Consider the following 22,502-nt stretch of genomic DNA (forward strand, 5'->3'; position numbering starts at 1 on the left):
AGATCTGACCGTTCCTGTCACAAAAATCTTGCTTTGCAGCTTTGCTTGTTCCACTTCTGCACCCAATAGTTTCCGTAAGTAAAGAAATTCCTTCCAACTTCTGATACATTTTAATTTTGAATAGATTGCTCTTCCCATCCAAGTTAAAAATCTTACCTTTTTTAAAAATTGTAGATGTTTGATTTCACATTTTCTGAAAGAGACTTTTTTAATGTAGAGACTGTGTCAATCCACAGCAGACTGGTCCTTTCATGTCCCCATTGGAATACATACTTTTTCCCCTTCAAAATATATTTGCATCAGTATACATTGATGAAGAGATCTGATTGACTCAGTTAAGCTCATCAAAGCATTTTGAATGGTTTAACTGTAAAATTTATAACGTAGCCTATAACACTAAATAAAAAGCAGTGTTGGAATTTCCACTTTCATACCAATAACCTTGAACAGACAGTATTTTATACTTTTCCTTGCGAGTGCCGCTAAGAAATAAAATAGGAGATGAATATATTGGAATGTGAGTAGTTGCTACTGTGCTTTAAACATAGTCCTTATACTTGGGCAATGTTCAGAATCTCCAATGTTCCCACTGTCATTCATTATACCTTCTTTGCTACTGTCATTCTAGAGCCAGAAATACCACTGGCTCACAAAACCCTCAGTACAACTCTATTCCAAGTGGAAAACACAACAGGTATGAGAAAATGTCTGCAGTCTTCCCTCATAAAAGTGCTTTCTCCTTATTGAATTTTTCCCCTGTTAAGAACCCTGAAAATAGAGTTGAATCTGAGTTCCTTTTTAGGCAGATGATTAAACATTCTCACCATTATATAATACAATTTCCATTTTATTTTAAACATACTTTGCATGATATAAAAATATTGATCACAGTGAGCTTTAACAATTGTTACTGCTATAAACAGAAATGCTGCACGATGGTTTTAGTGGAAATAAATTATATAGTCATTATCTCTTAAAAAAAAAAAAAATCACAAGAAGGAGAACCTAGGCTGTTTGGTCATTGACAGAAAATAAGTCCTTATTGAGTTCTTTACAAAACACGAACCCCAGTTGTTTTCTACATTTGCTTTCCACATCTTGAGAAAAGCACAAGTCTGTCTCTGAAAGCCCCACAAGGTCTCTGGTGAACATTTAATTCCGAATATTATCAAAGTTTCTGTTGTTCTTTTGTTCTAATGGAAAAATGTACACCAACAAAGCAAGTAGTGCTCTCTTCACTAATTCATAAGTGGTCTTTTCCAATATGTAGGTACACAGCGGCACACTTCTTCACTGAAGTAAAATCCAGCATCACAGCGTTTCGTTCGCACTGTACATGGAGGTCTGTAACAACTAAAGAAAGGAAAACAAAAAGTGGACATTAATATAACACAATCATTTATATTTACCTGGGGCAGAAATCTGTGTGCCTTCACTTTGCCATTTCTCAATGGGATATTTAATTCCTACAAGTATATATGTTTTAACTTTTTATGTTCTTGCAACAATTTTAGTCAGACTAATCTTCACAAAATACAATGAAATAATTATACTGAAGAGAAATTATTCTATTGCAATGGATACACATGGATCTTTTTTACCACACTGTTGGTTACAGCCACATTCTAATCTTGAGTAATATGTTTTTAAATTTTGTTTTGAAAATAGGATATATTTCTGTACTCAAATTGGCTTGTTATAACCTACTGCATGCTGCAAATTTGAGGTGGTAATCTAGAATCAGGCGATAATCAAATCTATCATCCTCCTACCCAGGACTGTTTCTCACCTTATTGGTTACTGCAATAAGCCTGAGAGAGGTTTGTCTACATACGTTACACTGTGACTCTGGTCTTGAAAATGAGAACATACTTCCTTTCAAGTTGCAAATTCCCACAGCCAGTCTCTGAGGCCAGTGGGAGTATATCTACATTCATATTGCATCTGTGTGCATTCTGAAGAAAAATTAGAGCCTATTTATCATGTTTCTGATAAAACTTAATGGAAAAAGGACAGAATTAGTGCCTACCTGATTAAAATAAGTTTTGCAGAAATACAGCATTGAACCACAAATCATATCTACCTATGCAGCACAAGAATTTTTCCTCACCAATTCCTTGACTGAAAAATACAACTTATACAAAGATAATATCTCTGGTTGTCCCTGAACCCTTCCTTTTCCTATTTAATTTTTCTATTAAAACAAGAACTTGACCCAAAATAACCTTACAATAACAATGCTAAATACTTTCTGGTGTATAATGGAGACAAAGTACAAGTCTGGGATTTTTTTCAGACACTGGCAAGGAGTCAAAAGACAAAAGTGTATGTCTTAAATTTCACCATAGTTATACTTAAAACTTGTACTTAAATAATGTGCACCTGTTTTTGAAACACTGATATTATGGTCTGTTACGATGACTGTTACTAACATATATACAGCACGCTAAATTGCACAATGTCACTCTCCTCTGCCCTAGGTAATTCTTATTTCAGGCTTGTGGCTACTCTTACTGTTGGTGCAAATAAGTTAGTATGTAGTGTGCTTGTTTTGGATACTAAGTTACTACTTTGCAATAATTTGTTTATGATATGAGGTCTGCACTACAGTTACACTAATTCACACGATCTAGTTCAGCCAATGAATCTGGCTATGAGGAAAGCAACAAGGAATGAGGAAGACTGCAAATGTGACATTTATTAACTAGTGTCACATCTTGTTCAGTGTTTTCAATGTCATTTATCATTGATTAGTTCACCACTGTGATCTCTGTAATTAAGGGAGTAACATTATTTTGTGCCACTTAATAGATATTTGAAATCAGTGTAGCAGCTCATGGGAATCTCTCAAAGTCCTACTTGTCTTTTCCCCCTAAAGTTTGGACACTGTGGTAAAAGGCAACAAAAAGGTTTGTGAGTGAATAGGCAACCAGCAGTAGGTCTGTTCTGGGCAAAAGGTACTCCATAGAGATTCAGAGGATGAAACACTGAACTCACCTTTTTGCTGTCTCTGCCATGAAAGTTCAGACCATTTCAGGTACTGAATGACAGAAAAATGAAATAAGAAGAAAAGATGCAAAGCTAAACTCTTCCACACACCTATGACTGTACACAATGAAAAGCAGTCATGTAAACACTAAGCATGAGGAGCTCACTTTGTTTAGGATTCATGCCTCCTTGTGAACTTCAGCTTGCAGCGGAGACTGCTATACAGCACCTCTCCCACGTGAGTTTGTGTCCAGCAGCAGCCAAGTTCAGGTTACTTCAGTCTTATCCTAATTTGGGACGTTTCAAAAGAGCAAGAAAGTCCCTCTCCTCCTCTAAAGTGCTTAGCAGATGAAGTTCCTAGTAATCTGGCCCAGCCAAAACTGACCAAAATAAATTTTAGAGCTGGTAGCACAGGGTGAATAGCAGCACTCATTGTAACTACATAAACGTGGTTTCCTTAGGAAACTGCTGAACAATAGACAAGGTCTTTCAAAAGATTTGGTCTGAATGCTGTTTATGGAGTGTTTTCATGTGACAGAGATCTGTTTCAATGAGCATAATCTGAGCACGCTGGACCTCAGACAGATGTTCTCTCACTAGTCCTAGTGCTTGGCAAATCAGAAGCAACTTTCTCATTTTGGTCAATAATTGTGATTTTTTGCTGCAGAATGCCCATATAGTCACTGTGGGCAGCCTAGCAAGGCCACAGATGAAACAAGTCTTGGGCTGATAAACAGCATAAATCACCTGAAAAGCCAGTATCCTGAGGGTTTTTTTTTTTTCCGTCCCATCCTCTGCTTTGTAAATGATTTTGTATTACTTTCATCTGAAGCAGGGTGTAACACTAGAGGTAGAGGCATTTTAGGTACAGTGTATAAAGATATTAGTGCTTCAAAACCAGAAATTACAAGGATTACTTGTCCCCACAGGGAGCTGTCTAGGACATGACAACAGATTATGTTCATGTCTAGGGCTCACATATCTAGCACAAATCTAGGCAGAGTTGTTTTATAAATTTATTTATGTTTTATAAATTTATAAAATTCATGTATTTATTATATAAATTCAATTGTATAATTGATGCTGTTATAAACCAGCAAGAGATCTTTCAGAGATAAAAAGGGTGCTGCAGGGATTTTTACTTTTAGAGACAGCTTGTGCTGGACAGAGACAAAATGTGAGAAACCTACGCTAAGCCTTTTCTTAAGGAGAAAAGACTTAGCTCCCTCTATTTTCCTTGGCAGTGCTAAAATCTACAGGACTATTGGTTCCAGAGGTATAAAGGTTTTCCCCACACAAAATCAAAAGAAAAACAGCTCAGAAAAGAGAAAAAGGTAGAAGCACCCTATATCATACTGTCCTTGGAAGTGAGAAAGTGATTCAAACTTTTTACTGTATTCAACCACAACAGAGAAAGGCTGAACTCAATTTCCTCCTTCAAATACTAAGTCTTTAAATCAACAGAGACATTGAAATCAACATTGGATATATATTATGACATTTCTTAGCTTCTCCAGTTGTGCATGTTCTTTTAAAATGTACGTGGTTTATATTTGTAGCACTGCTGGAAGTGACACCTATAGTGTAAAGGCTTTGTAATATGTAGGGCTTATGTAACCAGGCTGGTTTCTTTTCCTCTGCAAACATAAAATTGAAATGATGTGAGTGGAATTATCGAGAAAAATTAGTTTCTGATGTTTCTAACAGCTCTTCTATTTCACTTCAAAGGACAAATATTGGAAAACAAGTAATGCCAGTCATCTTTTCCCCCATTTCAAAGACTTCAATGGAAATGTCACTACTTATATGTGACATTTTTTCATTATAAAGATGAAATGATGTCTATATATCTAGAAATATATTTATCCCAAATAATTACATGTTAAATTAAAGAAGTGTTATTTTTGATAAAGCATCAGGTTACTACAGACAATTAAATGTCCTAATTTGCTATTTTCCATTTGCAGTGCATGAAGTGTTGTCATTCATGTAATAGAAATAATTCCCCTATACTAGAAATAAGTGATCTTTCTTCTCCAAATGGCATTGCTTAAGTATTTTTAAAATTAATTTAATTAATGAATTTAAGAAATTTATAAGAGAATTTTACAGGAAAACTTTCCTCACATAATATACAAAGCAGAAATAATGCTGGTTGTTTCTCAGAACCTAAAGTCATTCACATTTATGTATATAGACTGCTAATGCTATGGGTGTATGGAAAGAAAAGGCCCTAGGGTATATAAAGAAACTGCAGACTTTTCTTCCTAAGTTTTATTTTAAATGGTGATCTGGGAAGTCTGTTTTATAGTTATATGTGTCTACTTTTCACAAAAATCACCCAGAGCTAGGTGACTCCAAAATTTAGGAAGTGGAAATGAATGATGTTATCTCCAGAATTACACCCTGAAATCTAATTAGGAATATTTGAGTTATTTGAATATTTGAGTTACTTGAATTGCAATATTCAGCTCATGGGGAAAAACAGAGTAGGATTTTAAATACCATAAGATATAGGGAGATTGAACTTAGGGTTCATTTTCACCAAAAGGAAATAAGTCCCATGAAGTAGTAGTAAGAGTACTAAAAACTAAACATGGTTTAAATACTTATTATGCCTAGTAGCTTCCTCTTAGAGATTATCGAAGTCACAGAAGATAAAACTGAACTGAAGACAGACTTACTGTTTACTTAAGACTGTTACAAAGCAATTCAACAAGACAGCTAATGTCACAACCCAAAATTTTATGCCTTGAACACAGTAAAAGAAATTAGAACTGAGGTTTTACCTGCATGTCTGGTGATGGAACCTTTTTCCTTTCAAGAAGCATTTATTGGGAGATTCTATACATTCACAGACGCATTTTGCAGGATTTAGTGGCTGATGTCTAGGACAGCTCTTTTTACATACACACTGGCACTTTTCTTCATCAAATTCCTTGTTGGGCCCACAGGAAGCAGGGATAAGTTTGTTTTTGCACATGCACTGACATGATGATCTGTCCAATTCTTTGTGAGGTCCACAGCTCGAGGGCCGCACGCCTCCTTTGCAGACACATTGACAGGTTTCTTCATCCAGCTCTTTATTCGGTCCACAAATATGGAATCCTTCAGATGTGTCTGCAAAATCAGCAGAGAAATCACAGTATTACCAGAATTTTGTGTCTACTCTCACACCTATTTTTATGGGAAGAAATGAGCAAATCCATACCTTTTAGGGTGTTTCAAAAACAAGCATATATAAAAAGGAAACAACCAGTAGTAGTATTGATACAGAAAAAGATTCAAATAATTGCTACTACTTCTTTGTCTTTAGGTGAATCTAAACATAGAACTACATTAAATCCTTTAAGCAAAAGTGCTTACCAGAATCTCCAAGGTGAGAAGAGAAACCAAAATCATGCTGTGACAAACATCTGCAAATTTGATTATTCCAAATATGATTTTTTGGACAGGTCTTGTTTGCCACATGACACCTGTGAAATTAAAAAATGCTGTTGATTTACTACCATAAGAACTCAAGAAGAAAAAAAATAAATCAATTCTAGCTGTTGATTGCTTTAGTTTCTCTCCATTGCAAATATCTTTCTAAGAATGTCAGTTCATTCATAATCTTTTTTTTTAATTCCTGTCAAATCTGTTACTAAAGGTTCTCCCCACTACAGAGATTTTCAACCATTTATTGAAGAAACTTTCTCACATTTCAAGTTTTAGCGCTAACTTCTAGAAACTTATATTTGTAATTTGCTAATGTAGTTTGGAAACAGCCCTAGAACATAACTTCAGGTAGAAAACAGAGGAGTATAAAACATTTTTGCATGCCAAATACTGCATGTAACAGGCATCATTTTATGTGTTGTTTTAAGTACAAAAATGTTTTCAAACTTAAGATATCAAAAGACAGCAGATAAATTTTATAATGAATGCTGTAGACAAAACGTAAAAAAAAAAATCAGTTTATCAGATTCCATTCCAGTTTATGTGAAATTTATGTGCCATTAGCTGACACTTTCTCATTAGTCACTCAGATTCTGGTGAGTTTTCTTGAACCTAAAGATTTGAACTTTAGCAGCGCTGCCTTTAAAAATAAAGGCAATAAACACTTTAGTCCTCCTTTTCTGCTACAGTTTGTAGCCAAGGTAGTGGAAACCAAAGAAAGCAAAAAAATCCAAAGGCAGCAGCTGTTGCCTTTTTAAAGAATGAGTGAACTGAGCTATCTGGTGAATCACTGATAGAATATTTATGTGTATTATCTCATCTTCATCTCTTGCAATTTCTTTATCACCACAGCTGACATTACATCTTTGAACAAGTCAAGCCTAACTTCTTGTATCCGGGCTGTGTCATTTATTCATCGTTTCTGTAGTATTTCTAAAATCCTACTAATCTGTTAAGACAACACCTACATTACTCATTTGATGCACTTTTCATTCCCCTGAGCACCATTACTCACACATTCAAAAATGCAGGTGCTGGGACATTCTTCCATGATCATCATTCAAGTACACCCCTCCCCTTCAGCCCACTAAATCACTCTGCTTGTACAGACTGCTGTAGTTTAACATCACCCTGCTTCCCCTCATGTTTTATCAAACTTGTGTTTCCTGATTTCATTCCACTAATGGTCTCACTCTTGCTGCCTCACTTGGCATATGTTTCCTTTAGCCTGCCTTCTGATTCTGTTTGAGAAATAGTACGGATAATTTACAGACATATTATTGTCTTCTGTTAAAAAAACCCAAACCAACCAAGTCAAGCCACACAACAACAAACCAAAACCTCCTGCCTGTTTTATTGTACAAAGCCATAGATTCTGAACTTAAAGACAGTATGTAACAGTAGAGGAAACCTTTATATATTCTGATCTATTACTGTGGTGTCTTACCTTTGTTGAAGCATGATTCCTTAGTCACAGGAGAAACAGCGACCTGTGAATGCTGGTTCAAGTCTGGTGTCTGTACTCTCTCCTCCCTCAACTACAGGTAGCTGTTTCCTGGCTAGAATAAACTCTTGCCCTGGTCATTACAACAGCTCTTAGTCTAGAAACACTGAGAAGCTAGAGAGAGTCAACATCCTTTGACTTTATTATTAACTCTTGGGTTTTTATTGACTCTTTATAATCTGTTAATTATGTAATTAAACTAATTATCAATAGATTTACTTCCAAGCCACTGTTTATGATCCATGCTTTGACAAACAAATTAAATCAGTTGAACTCAAATAGAATATAATCTATGTGTCAGAAAACATCCAGACTTAAACTGAATGAAACCACTGAGGAAAATGCTTAACACCTCAGAGAAATTTGCTCTATTCATTCACCTTATTAAAAATGTCAACAATTAATTCCAGTCCAGCTTCTAGTTATTGATTCTTCCTTAAAGCAACTGTTAGTCTATTATGTATTTTTGACCTCCTAAATATTTATACATCAAGAAAATCCCACACACATTGTTCTTCAGTTTTAAATCATACATTCTCTTTGTGTAAAATAATGGCAGCTCCCTTGCAGAATGCATTCTGCTACTGCTAGGTATAGATCACCTATCCTAACTGTGCAACCTTCCCAGCAGTATTTTAAATCTGATTATATAGGCTTGCTCATAACGTGAAAGGAAAGACAAGCCTTATACTTACTGAGTTTGTGCTGCTGGCAAGGAACGTCTTATGATAGAGTGGACTTGTCTGTAAACATCCAGCTTGGACATGCACCGGCAGGACGTGTGGTTGGCAAAACTGACTGTGACGGGCTTGGGGCCGTGAGACAGAGGCACCGTGATCTCAAACAGCTACAAAAGGCAAAGCAAGAATCTTCTTACAAAGATCACTAATGGTCCAACTAAGCAAAATATAAGGACATACGAAAAACCTATCACGAGTTTAAGTTCAGATTTTTTGTTTTGGATTCTTGTTCCAGCTGCAAAACAAGTAGCACTTCTTAAAATTTTGGTCTTGAGTCATTAATATGATAAGGCCACAAGTCCATGTCTAGTTTGAAGTTTGGTACTGTCCTGGGGTAACTGAAAAAATTAATGCCTAATTGCCACCAGGCATATCTACTGAGTTTTCACTAAGTTCAACACAGTCTTCTGGAAAGAGACTTTCTAATCAACTTTTTGATTATACTTACAATCCCTTTTGCCTTTTACACCAACGTGGCTCCATTTCTCTAATGTATTATAAAATTCCCTTTAAATTAATCACAAAATACCCAGATGCCTCTGGCAAGAAGAGCAATAATCGTAACACAGAGGTTTCATTTTTGTACTGATATATGACAATAGCTTTATGTACTTATTTCTTTTAAAAATATCCATTATTTGAAGGCCATAATAAATTATAATGCACAAGATAGGAAATTGGAGAGGAGGAAGGTGGTGTTGTAGATAAAGACAAAAAGGACTGTGTTTATGAAAATAGCTTTAATTTCTGCATACAGTATATACTTAAGACAAATACATGCTTGAGTTCTTTGAATATGTTTTTTACTACTGATCTTTAATCAGAGGACAAAACTCACCTACATATGCAAGACTTTTTTTTTTTTTTTAACAAGTTGTACTTTTCTGCACTGCTGTTGAGACCTCTGACAACCTGGACAGCCAGAAACCTACAAATGGACAAGCTTTTACTATCTTAAATACCTGCTTAGAAAGCTGATTCTTAGAAGATATATATGAATTGATGGACAGAACAAAGAGTATGAACTTAATTACAATATTACACATGTAAAGAAAATCCTGTTTTTCTGTTCTCTCACAACAATATGAACTTGCTTTTCTGAAGATGAAACAAAAACCCACTGCTGCAAGAACTGATAAATCTTAGAAAATAGAATAAGCATGAGTCTTTGAATGAGCCTAACTGCAGCTGGAAAACAAGTGCATATTCTTTGTCTATTCTTGCAGTAGGCCAGTTTGCTATGCTGCAAAGCATAGCAGACTGCAGACCACTGAAGATGGCAGCATAGGACTATTGCTACATTTCCAAACCACCTAAAAGAGGTAGGTCCCTGCCCAACTGTCCTGTTCAGCTTCAGGAGATCACTGAGGGAAATTTCACAAAAACAGCTGAGATGGATCAATCACGGGTGGAAGTGATGGTGAACATGAATTAATCTTAATTTACATTTATCCTTCCATTAAAACTGTGAAAGGTTTGGAGACAAATATTGCTAACAACTATTCCCATCAACACTTCAGTGGTACAACGAGAAAAAGGTCTAGTTAAACAATGTAAAGGTAGCTTCCTTGACCTCCTTGAATTACCTTCAGTTGTTCAAATAAATTATCTTAATAATAATGTATTTTACATTACCTGAGAGTTGCTACTGTTGAAACATAAAGTCAAAAAAACTAAGCCAACTGTTGTATTTTTATCTATATACATTATATCTATAACTCAACTATTTGTATTAGAGATTATATTATACATAGTGTTATATTCCTAGTCCCCACTCTTGTAAAGTGCTTAAGACACGACATGAACTAACATTTTGAAAAAGAATAGAAAACAGACCCATCTTCATTAATGGAAGTGCTGGAATTTAAATACTGGTGTTAGAATTATTGATTTGTTCTTCCTTCACTTTTGCCAGCACATGTTGTTGGGATACTATATGAATGAGATATTTATTCCTCTCTTCCAATAACCAAAATATATAAAGAGGTTTCACAAGAGGTTTCAAATTATTGAAAAGTAGTCTGTTACAGAAAAGGTATTTAATGCTGCGAATAGTTCAGTTTAAGTTATCTCTATCAGTTGAAAATAAGACTCATCCTAAAGAAAATCTATATTCTGCTCTCAGATGTGATAGCAGCATCTCTAAATTCAATGAAGCTATTTAAATGTAAACTCTTAACATGCAACAGTTGTGTTTGAATCGTCATCTAAAGAAAACATTTCAGATTAGGTAAAACCTGACCATAAACAATGCTTTATGGTTTTGATAACATCTACAATTTTTTTTTGGTCACCTTCCTCATCCAACAGAACAATAAGCTCAACATCTGCTTTCACTATGGGGCATGTTTGGCAACATTTAACAGCCAAATGTCAGTACCTAGAAAGGATATGTCTGTGAAAAATGCCTCATAACCAGTACGAGGCTGGTTCTCAATTCTTTTTCTGGCAACATTCTGGCTACTATGGCTACTGTTGCTGGTACCCACATAGCCCAAGTGGGTAACACTTCCCGGAGACCAAATGGCTTATATTTCTGTTTGATCGCTCATTCTCTAAAAGATTGGTTTTACTGCATTCTTAGAAGCCCAGATCTTCTCTTCCTTTCCAACTTTAAATTATAATAATAAACAGACTAATTCACTCTACAGGCAAAAGGGAAAAGCCATTTCCTTCACGTACCGATGCCTAAAGACAGACATCCAGTCCCAAGGACTACAAAGAATGAGCTTCAGTCCCCAGAAGAACATAAGATCTGATAGCAGTAGGGATTAGAGCAGTTTTTCAAAGTGTAGAGCTTTTATTGTTCTGAAAAATGCTATTATAATAAATGAAACAGCAAATTAAAATACATTAAATGAGTATTACTCCAGTCAGAGGCAAATAAAAAAATAAATTCAACTTGCTGTCCTGTACCTTTCTGCCACCAACACTGCATTGTCAGGAAAACAGTGGAAAGCAACAACAGAAGCAATAAGTGATTGTATAACTAAAGAGTATTATATATAAGAAAAAAAAAAAACAAAAACCATACAAAATCACAAAGCTCTGTCCTCCTCCAGAGAAGCTGCTAACTGTAAACATAAATCAGTAACACACTGTTACTGATCAGAGTGCAACACATACTAACAGAAGCTCTGTGTAGATGAAGAACAGTTGAAAGCCATAAATAAATAATGCATTGAATAAGAATTCAACACCTTCCATTCAGCCAGTCTAAGGCTGTTTTGTCATAGAAAGCCAGATGGCAGGTCTTCCAGTCTTTCTCACCCTTACTAGGATTTCTCTTTCAAGTACTGTCCACAACCTACAACTTAGTATGTTTTTAAACTTTAAAAAAATAATAATTAAAAAAATCTGACAGAACATGGGAATGTCTGAATGTGTTGACAAAAAGCACTATCAGAACTCCTGAAAATGCAATTTTCCATATATTCCTTCTCACTGATCCTTAGAATCATAGAATTGTTTGGGTTGGAAAGGACCTTAGAGATCATTTAAGTAGAACCCCTCTGCCACAGGCAGGGACACCTTTCCCTAGACCAGGTCACTTAAAGCCCCAAAAGGCATGTAATTTAGATCTATGGCATTGATAGCTTCTTCTTTATACTAGAAGGACCTCATGCCATACTTTCCAGAAAACTGCAGATTTTTATACAGAGGATTTATTTGCTTCAGTGGCTAAATTAATTTATTCAGCACTGTCACCATATGTGCCAGTATCCACTGTATCAGCACACATAAAATTATTATTATGCTCACTGACTTCTGAAATATATCAAAACTGTTGTTACGTGGGAAGGCCATCATTCTAGATACTTTTCAAATGCAGGATTTATGTATGTTTTTTTCCCAAGATTTACATTAACTACACTATGTTCTTCTGATGGACTGTAGTTTATTTTGGCATGTTTCCCTTAAATTGATTGAGTCTAAGTTTCCATCACTTGTGATCTTTGCACTTTAGAAAGTGCCAGTAAGGCCAGCCAAATATAACCAGTGTAACAGAGTACAGTGTGTCTAGAGAGGTTTTTAAGCTAAGGACATGAGACTGATTTTAAAACTAAACATCCTATATTGAAAAGAATGAAAATAAACTATTTGAGAAATGGAACATCATCATTATTTTACTATCTAACTTTCAAAGCTTATGTGGGATATAACAACAGGTATTTGATATAATAAATTCATATTTATTCAATCTGCTTGTGTTCCTTTTTCTATCTTTTTCTATTTTAATCCCTTTCTTTTCCCAGAAATATTAACAAAAAACATTTGGAACTTATGTATCTCCCACTATTAATAGTACCTACTATATCACTACAATAATCAGTCTAAGAGAAAAATGCATGGGAAAAGGTAGAAATGGTAATGTTCAAAACAACTGAATATTCTTGTGGCATATCTCTGAATTGTGAAAAAGAACACCATGCACATCCCAAACTGGGCAAATTTCAAGCTGTTAACTTGTTTCCTGTGAGAAAATCTCCTCTAAATCTAATTTTGATCTGCTTGGATAGATGTTTTCCCTTGAGGGACTGTAACTGTAACTGTGAAACAAGATGATTTAGGACCTTTACAACAAGTGATCTCAAAGAAGCCAAAAAAATGTCCTTTATGACAGCCAAGAGGGAGAATGGGATGAGAGCTCTTTGACATCTGCTTTCTACTTCCCTTCAACCTATAAGCAAGTGGCTATAGGTGGGGCATAAAAAAGTGCTGCTCAGGGACAGGCTAGAGCAGCACCAGGTGGTTCCATAATCTTTGTAACCACTGTTGAATTATTTGTGCCATGGAAACAGAGAACAGCTGTTTAATAACGAATTAGAGAAAAAACCCAACACAACCACACCACAAAACAAAAAGCCAACCAGCCACATTTCCCACAGATCCTCACTAGACAAGCCACCACCTACAGACTTGGCTACTGCACTCAGGAGAAGATCTACTGCAGTTTGTGAATTAGCCTAGGGAGTCTTCAAAGTCATAGACCTTGTACTGTATCTTAATTAAGAAGTTGTCTCAGATCTCAATCCTGGTTGTATAAACATCCCTTAGCAACTACAAAAACAGGTTTTGGGGAAAAAATTGTATTAAAAACAAAGCAGAATACTTTTCTACTTTTCTCTCAATAAAGTTTAGTACCTAGAAAGGATGAACACAGCCTGAACTAGAGAACTATTGACCTTGCTCTGGACCACCACTGCGTTCCACAAAGCAATCTGGGAACATCTGACCTGGTCCCTCCTCCTAGAAATCAATGATTTCCCCCTATAAAAATAATTTCTGTGCTGAGTTCTTTTATTTTTAATTAATTTTGATGAAAGCTGATATTAGCTTTCTTTATATTTTAATGTCTGGAACCAATGCTAGAGCTTGCCCTCACAGTAAGAACTCCAGCTGAAAAATTAGTTTCCCATTAAGCACTTTTTCTGCAGGGTGAACAGTATGAAGTTATCTTACGGAGTTTATCCACAAAAAATAAAGCTAAAAATTGGTGAATTATGAAAAAAACCTATTTGTTCTCATTTCCTTCAGAAAATAAAGAAACTGTGGTGAAGATAGATGTATAGGGTACCTAAATGCCACAGAAGGTCTTGAATCCAATACTTTTTTTCTTCCTAATTCTCATTTGATATGGGGTAAACTGTGGTCACATAATTTAAAAAAAATTGAGATAGTGACAGATGAAGAGATATAGCTATAAGTCTGTTCCTTTATTAAAGGTTTTTTAAAACTGCATTCTGTCAAGGACCAGATAAAACTGGAAAGCAGAAGCAAGACAAAACTCAGAGTTAAAATTGCTTGCTTTTACAGAATAAGTAAGAAAATAAAGCAGCGTCATTGCTTCCTTTTTCCTTCTAAGAAGACCTTTAAGATTTTCCTTTTCAGAGTCTCTCAAATCTTTAACTACTCTTACGTCATATCATCACCAATAACACCATGAACTTCAAAAGGAAACTCAGTGCTAAACATTTTCTACTCGGTAAAAAAATTACTTCACCCAATGAATGTGAACACTAAGATGAAAAGAAAGATATGATTTACTCCAAACTGACATAGCGCTCAAAAACTAGGAAATCTGTGTTACATGGAACAACTCTGTGACTAGACAATCCTTTATTTCGGTAAGCTAAGCTTTACCAATACATGTAAAAAAAAAAAAAAGTTTTATTTCTTGGGTTTTAAAATGAAAATGATATTTGCATCTTTCAAGCAACTGGAGTTGAGACAATGGTTTCACCTAATAATGAGAAAAACAATAGGGCTTTAACAAAGCCAGTGTTGTACTTGTCCTCATTTAAGCTATTTGAGGTACATTACCCCTGTGCTGTGTGTTTGTCTACCACTAGACTAAATTTAGTTTTGGAAACTCTTGGAAGGATATACCATTTCGGATAGACAGATCTGTTGAGAAATGAGGGCAGAATTCTAAATGCACTCTAAAAATTAGTGGGTTTTGCTGTTTTCTTTACATTCCCTTTTCTCAATTCCCCCCTAAAAAGGCTCAGAGCACTAAGAAGTTTTATGATAAAGGAGTGACATTTCTAAGGGCTACAATTTTATAACTGGCTAGGCAGTTTTGGTCTTCATTATAAATATGTACTGCATCTTCAGCTGGATGCATCCTGTTGAAAAAGGAACCAAAATTTACACTAAAAAGTGAAAAAGCCCCCAATGAAAAAAAAACCCCTACCAAATACTATAATAGGAAAATACCCTAGGAAATGCTTCTAAGTATGACTATTTTTACAGGATTTTTTGAGGGGAATGTTGAAAGACAGTTGTGAGAATTCCTGTATCTTCTTAGAATAATGCAGCATATGCTTCTTTGAAGGCAGCTCACAGGCTCAATGCATGATCTCTGCACACTCCTACCTGATCACTAGCCCTGGACTTGAAGAAGATGCATTACAACAAAACAAATGGTTACATAATGCTAATATCTCTTAATATAGTAAAATGCAGTTCCTAAAAGGCTTTATTTAAAACATGCAACCTTCCTGCACGTGTCCTACAGCAGTCTACACCAATAAGATTACAGGCTACTTTTCCATAAAGTACTTGCCTCATACAGGCATATGGTAGATGAAAAAGAGAGGGAATTATGTTTCATGGATAATGTCAAAACTGAGAATGGGACATAGTAATGTCCCATTTTTCTTCCCTAAAAAATAAAATTATTCTGGGGGAAAGAGTGCTAAATACATTTTTTCCAGGCAGTAGTCTCTTCATCTGTTTTACCCATGTATTCTGGAATCAACTATTTCCTTTGTCACAGTGGCAATAAGAAGGTTTAAAACATGCATGAACACAAATGTATTTGCAAGGAGGATGTTAACTGTAATAAAAGAGTGAGAACTTACTGTCTTGCTGATGTAATTTGTGCTGATATTCATACACTGAAGTCCTTCACTATTGCAGCAACCTCCACATCTGTAGATTGATACACATGGGGGTTTAAAGAAGGTGTTTGTAGTTGCTCCAAACTCTTTTCCCACATCCACACACACTTCACGTGGCATGCACTGAGTTTTTCTCCATTCAGTATCAATACCTGCCAAGTTACAGGGAATTTCATATGTTATAAAGTAACTGTTTAAAACCAAAACTGACCTGCAGTAAATTAGGATTCCTTTTTAAACTTCAAAACCAGAATATGAACTGCTAGAGTCACACTCTTCAGTCAGTGAAATACACATCTCTCTATGTTACCTTCTAGCTGAATTTTCTTCTTCATAGGGACATGACATACTGTTATGCAGCAGAGGAAAAGTCACAGTGGAGCTAAAATGGAACCTAACAGGCAGGGGGAGACCTTAGAGTACAGAATCATAGCCTGGCTTGTGTTGGAAAGGACCTTTGAAGTTCACCTGTCATCTAGTCCAACCCCCTTGGATCAGGCTGCGCAGAGCCCCATTCAAACTTGAAGGACCTTGAATGTTTCCAGGGATGGAGCATCTGTCACCTTACTGGGCAACCTGTTCCAGTAGTTCACCATGCTTATAGTAAAAAATTTCTTCCTTTTATCTATTGTGAATCTTTTTTTTTTTTGTTTAAAATTATTACCTTTCTCCTTTGCCTGGGGCAAGTCTTATCGTGAGTAAAGTCTGCACTTTAGTACTGCACACCTCTGCAAAGTTATTTTAACCAGCCCTACAAAGTACTTCACTTGGATGTGATATATTAGAAATGTTAGATTTTATACACTTACTGTGAAATTCATTTAAATACATGTTAAGTTTGTTAACTAGAAGGGTATAATTTAACAGAAAAGATTACTATTTAGCAATTATGTACAGCATGTTATTTAATCTGACGGATGATTTTTGTGCCCAGATTATCCACATAAATTGGGCCAAAGACTTTGCATCATGTTATATAGCCTCTTACCAAATATAATATTGAGATAAACAGCCCTGAGACTTGTGGCTGTACAGGTCCCTTTATTCCCTTTTGGCACTAGAATTTGGTAGACTATTCAACAAAAATGGAAATCCTGCCCTATGTGTACTTCGAAGTCTCCATTAAGGTACACAATTTCCAATATCATGTCAAAAAATACACCTCCTGCTATAAATCCTGCATTTCTCTGCCTACAAGAATTTGCTTAAATTGTAAGCTAATATATTTTTGCCCAAGTTATCTGAAACACTGAAAGGTATTCAAACACATTGGTTTGAAAGCTGTTTTGCTTGTTTTATCATAACACCATTACAACTATCCTCTTGTAACAGGAAAAAGCTACAAGTGGATTATTTGGCATTCCAGAGCCATAATTCGTAAGAGAAGAAAGCATTACCAGCCATGATGCAATTGCAGAAAATGAGAAGAAACAGTTCAATGAGTCCAACTATTAGCATCCTCTTTTCTTTCTGCAAAATCGTTACAGCCTCTACAAAGTAGGATTCCTTGTACTTGAAGACAAGCACTTCACTTTCCCTATTTACTGAGCTGAGAAAGCAACTTTCTTACAATGGACATACCTAGAATATGTCTGCTCAGTGATTTGTTCCATTGAAAGGCTGACTATCAAAGATTTTATATTATAGACAACACATCCTATCAAACTGCTGAGGTTGGTTTACTGACGATGCTTAGCTTTTAAAATATTTTTGACACAACTGAAAAGCCTTCAGATTTTAATTTATTGTGTGTTGGAATGTGGATTGTGTCCTGTACTTACTTTTCAGGATCTCTGCATTATAGTGTGCTGCGGCAAATTTCAGGGAATCATCTGATCTTGTGTCAAAGCTGGAGTGTTCCCTGTTGTGTTGCCAACCTCCTCTCCTCAACTGACATTTGAACATTTTCCAGTATTCTGGATAAAGTACTGTCATGAGTTCATCCACACTGGACACAGACCGCAACTGCTCTTCCAGGTCTTTGCTTGCATGAGCCTGTCAAAGTAACATGCAAGATTAATTACTTTCTCTAGTACACAAGGTTTGCTGGAAACTAGCCTGAAAAGCAACTCATACATTGTAAAATAAAGTTGTGCTCAAAGGGGTCCTCATTATAAAAACTGCTTCTGTTAGTCAGTGCCAACAGTAGTATATTGACAAATAAACCTTTTGCTTCTTCCACCGCTTCTTTATCACCCTTGTAGATCAAAACATCTGTGTGAGAAAGGAGCTATAGAATTAAGTCTATACAAACACAGCTTGCAGATTATAAAAAAAAAAAAAAAAGCTTTTTTATCCTGGAAAGATAAGTTTTTGTGATAAAATTTTGAATGCTTAAACCTCCAAACATTTAAATGATGTTCATGTTATTTAATATCACATAATTTTACAGTAACACCAAGTTTTTCCCATGTTCCCTTAGTCCCGGAAAATCAAAACACCCAGAAATGCAAAACCAGTTAAAAAAACCCCAAAAAAACACCAAACCAAGAAAATAATTACTGTTATTTAGTACCTTTCTATGGTACTAGAATCTTAATAAGCAAATTCTATTATAAAGCACTAATCTTTAAATCAGTAGGACACGAGGACTTTGGTACCCTGAAGAATCTAAACCTCACACTCCCTTGCTGTTTCAGGAGTAGCCTCAAATCCTGTAATCTTGCTTTCTTGTATTGCTGGCCTTTACGCAAAGTCATTGCAATTACAGTTTTCCAAATGACTGAAATTTACGTTCCAATTTATCACTTATCAGGAAGATTCCTCTGTTTCTTTCAGATGAAACATATTGCATCAAAGGACTGGTGTTATCCCCTGCCCACCTTTCTCATTCATGAATTGCTGACTTCCCAAGGAGAAAGGCAGTATGGAGAAAAAAGAGTACTGAAGAACCTTTAGCCACCTTCTCAGCCTACATGGCCCTTAGATGGCAGTATGAGACACAAAATATAGAGGTACACTTTGTCCAAAATGCATCAACTGGCTGGAGACTCTAGTTTACTACAAAACTGTTGCTCTAGTCAAAAAACCACCAGGCTGTAAGAGTGTAAAACATGCTTAAATTCAGAAATACAAAACTATATAAACTGAAATTGACAAATTCTTATCTGACTCCCCAACTAACAAAAAAACCCCTTTCAGTTCAATGATTTTGAACATTATGTGAGTAAAACAGTTAGTTCAGAACTAGCTCACCTGAGTCAAAACTGTTCCTTGTCTCACAAACAACTACCACGGTACAAAATGGCATGTATGGTTGCATCTACTTCCTTATCCAGTGTCAAATACAGCTGAAACACCTCAGGATAAGGGAAATTCTCAGAACTCATTTCTGTAAACACACTTATATACAGAACTGTAAGGTGGTGAGGCATTGGAATAGGTCACCCAGAGAAGTTATGGATGTCCCATCCCTGGAATTGTTCAAGGGCAGGCTGGATGTAGCTCTGAGCAACCTGGTGTAGTGAAAGGTGTACCTGTCCACGGCAGGGGAGCTGGAGTTAAATGATCTTTAAGGTCCCTCCCAACTCAGGCCGTTCTGTGATTCTAGGATTCTAATACCAATTTTAAATTCATTTTATATGATGAAGTGTTATGAAATTAAAAAAAATGTTTTCACTGAAGCCTTGCTGACCACAGTGTCCTCGCAGATGACTTTATCCTGGGAGGTTTCAACAACCAAGCTATTGTCTCAAAAATGTGCCCATGCAGGTCTTCATCTCTTTCCTTGCCACCATAGGAATGGCCATCCCTGACTCAAACCATGCATCATCAGTTTCTGGGGGCTTTTCCTTCAAATTTACTGGTAGCACAGAGAATTTCTCTCCCCATCACCCCTGCTCTCCTTGTAGAATGCCACTCAGAGTCCCAATCAGTGGGTCAGAGACCAAAATCCAAGCTTAACAAACAACTAATTTGGCTACTCACTGCTTGCAGCTCCTGAGAAGTGAGAAGTGCAGGGTTTGAGCAGCCTCACTCCTGCCAGAATGTTTCCTGAGGGTGCTGCAGCACATGGCCCTTGAGTAATGGGAAACAAGTTGCTGCACCAGCACAATGCCAGCGTTGCAAATGCATGTCTGCCACGTGATGGGAATATGCATGGCACAGTGTGTATATACTGTCACAAGGCTGGGAGCCAGTCTATTATGCAAAAGGCACAGGAAAAAAAAAACCTGTGGTCAGCCATCCAGTAGTTGATCCTAGGAAGTCCTAGCAGATCATGGGGATAACATGGAAAGAGAATTCAATCAAAACTTTGCCACCTTTGATGAATCCTTAAAAGTCTATAGTGCAGACTACAGTAGACAAAATGCTGGCTATTGCTGTTGCAGACATTCAAAGTACAGGCCTAGAGCATCAGGAAAATAAGTAATGAAACTCAATATTACTTTGTTGGTAGGCTGGGCATGGAGCAAGAAAGAGTAAAATTGTTAGAAATAAAGTATGTCGATGAATTCCTCTTTAGTCAGGCAATCAAGTCATGTATTTTCAGCTGGAGATGGAATATTAATATTGATACATATTAAATATGTATCAATAAAACTCAAAATATGAAGAAATTAATGGCTTTAATTAAGCATTTTATCAAATGTAATATAGAATTGTTTTACTCACATTCTATGGGCCATAGTGCCATGTGCCTACAACCTGAGACATGGCAGCCCGGGTTGTGAGATTAAGGAAGGAGAGGCTGCAGAGCAGCGCTGAGGAAAGGGACCTGGGGGTCCTGGTCGATGGCAAGCTGAACATGAGCCAGCAGTGCCCTGGCAGCCAGGCAGGACAACCCTGTCCTGAAGGGCATCAGCACAGCATTGCCAGCCGGGCAAGGGAGGGATTGTCCCACTCTGCAGTGGGGCACCCTCACCTCAAGTGCTGTGAGAAGTTATGGGTGCCACAATATAAAAAATACATCAAGCTATTAGAGAGTGTCCAAAGGAGAGCCATGAGTTTGGGGAAGGTTCTGAAGTGAGTGAGGATACTTGGTTTGTTCAGCCTAAAGGAGACTGAGGGGAGACCTCACTGTGGTCTTCAACATCCTCACAAGGGGAAGCAGAGGGGCAGACATTGATCTCATCACGAGACCAGTGACAGGATTTGAGGAAATGGCGTGAAGCTGTGTCAGGGGAGGTTTAGGTTGGATCTCAGGAATAGGTTCTGCACTCAGAGGGTGCTTGGGCACTGGAACAGGCTCCCCAGGGAAGTGGTCACAGCACTAACCCTTTCTGAGTTCAAGGACTGTTTGGACAGTACTCTCAGGCATATGGTGTGACTCTTGGGGCTGTCCTGTGCAGAGCCAGGAGTTGGACTTGATGATCCTCGTGGATCCTTTCCAACTCAGCTTATTCTATGATTCTCTGAAGTCTCATTTAATGTGAACAAAAGGAAAACAATTTCTGGAGTAGATATATAAAATTACTTTTAAAAAATCATCGTTATTGCATCTGAATTATTTTCTGCTTATTTTAATAAAGTTATTTGTTTGTAAAGATGGCTCCCATTGAAATTTACACCATGGAAAACTTTTGTTCTCTCCCTCTTCCAATTTAGAAAGAAAAGAGAAGGAAATACATATATCTGTACTAAATACACTACACCTAGTGTCCAGAGGTAGGGAACAAAAAAAGCATAGAAAATACATGTTGATTTTTCAACATGCTTACAGTGTTACCTTGACACAAAGATCAATGATCTCTTCCTGTACATCTATGTATTTTTTAACTGCAGCAAATTACTCTCATGTATGAAAAATTGTTTAGAGGAACATTTGTTTAAGGAACTTGTGATTTAATTTTGTAGAACAGCCAAACAACTTGTTGACATGAACATGAAACGAAATCTTAAGTTCTGGATGATTACAAGAGTGTGTCCTGTATATAGGATAAGCATCAGATCATTAAGGATCATTAGAAAGAGTTTCCTAATTTTTAAGAGAAGAATGAATCTGCTTCTGTAAATATAATAGTAGTCTGGCAACATTTTTGATTTTGTGCAAACTTTGGTAAGTTCACAAAAATATACTGTCTTGGTCCAAATCTTTTATTCTTTGCTCTTTCTTAATTATGCATTGGCTTGTAGTGTAGGACACTGGATTTACATTGCAAAACAATTTTGAGACTTAAATGCCTATTTAGAATATACAATGAGACAAAGTAACATCAACAAAAATGTCCTAGAGATCAGAGAAGCTCTCATTTTTCAGTCTTATGCAAGTGCAGATTAGTGAAGTTCAGAGAGAAATATGGTTTGTAGCTGTAATTACTGTCACACCAAGCTAGTTATTCCCAAATGTTAAGTTCAAAGGGAGGAAAAAAAAATAATAGAACATTAACATCGGTTGTAATAAGAGATATTCTGTGACTTCTAGGACAAAGCTTTTTGATAAATGTAAACAGTCAGTTGATTTTCATATAATTACAGAGCACTCCT

At 36.4% G+C, this 22,502-nt stretch overlaps 1 protein-coding gene across 2 annotated transcripts in view; it reads right to left on the bottom strand.

Moving 5' to 3' along the window:
• Positions 1–871: 871 nt before the first annotated feature.
• The window catches only part of VEGFC (vascular endothelial growth factor C), a 71,007-nt gene continuing 49,376 nt past the window's right edge, over positions 872–22,502 (bottom strand). For both annotated transcript variants that reach the window (XM_082281719.1, XM_082281720.1), the window contains exons 2-7: positions 17,858–18,071; positions 16,038–16,228; positions 8,626–8,777; positions 6,355–6,464; positions 5,778–6,108; positions 872–1,353 (exon numbers count right to left, since the gene is read on the bottom strand). In XM_082281719.1, the coding sequence (XP_082137845.1) occupies positions 1,239–1,353; positions 5,778–6,108; positions 6,355–6,464; positions 8,626–8,777; positions 16,038–16,228; positions 17,858–18,071 (1,113 nt within the window). In that variant the 3' untranslated portion in view covers positions 872–1,238. The remainder of the gene's footprint in view (positions 1,354–5,777; positions 6,109–6,354; positions 6,465–8,625; positions 8,778–16,037; positions 16,229–17,857; positions 18,072–22,502) is intronic.

Source organism: Coloeus monedula, assembly GCF_965178545.1.
Source record: "Coloeus monedula genome assembly, chromosome: 5".
NCBI classification, from domain to species: Eukaryota; Metazoa; Chordata; class Aves; order Passeriformes; family Corvidae; genus Coloeus; species Coloeus monedula.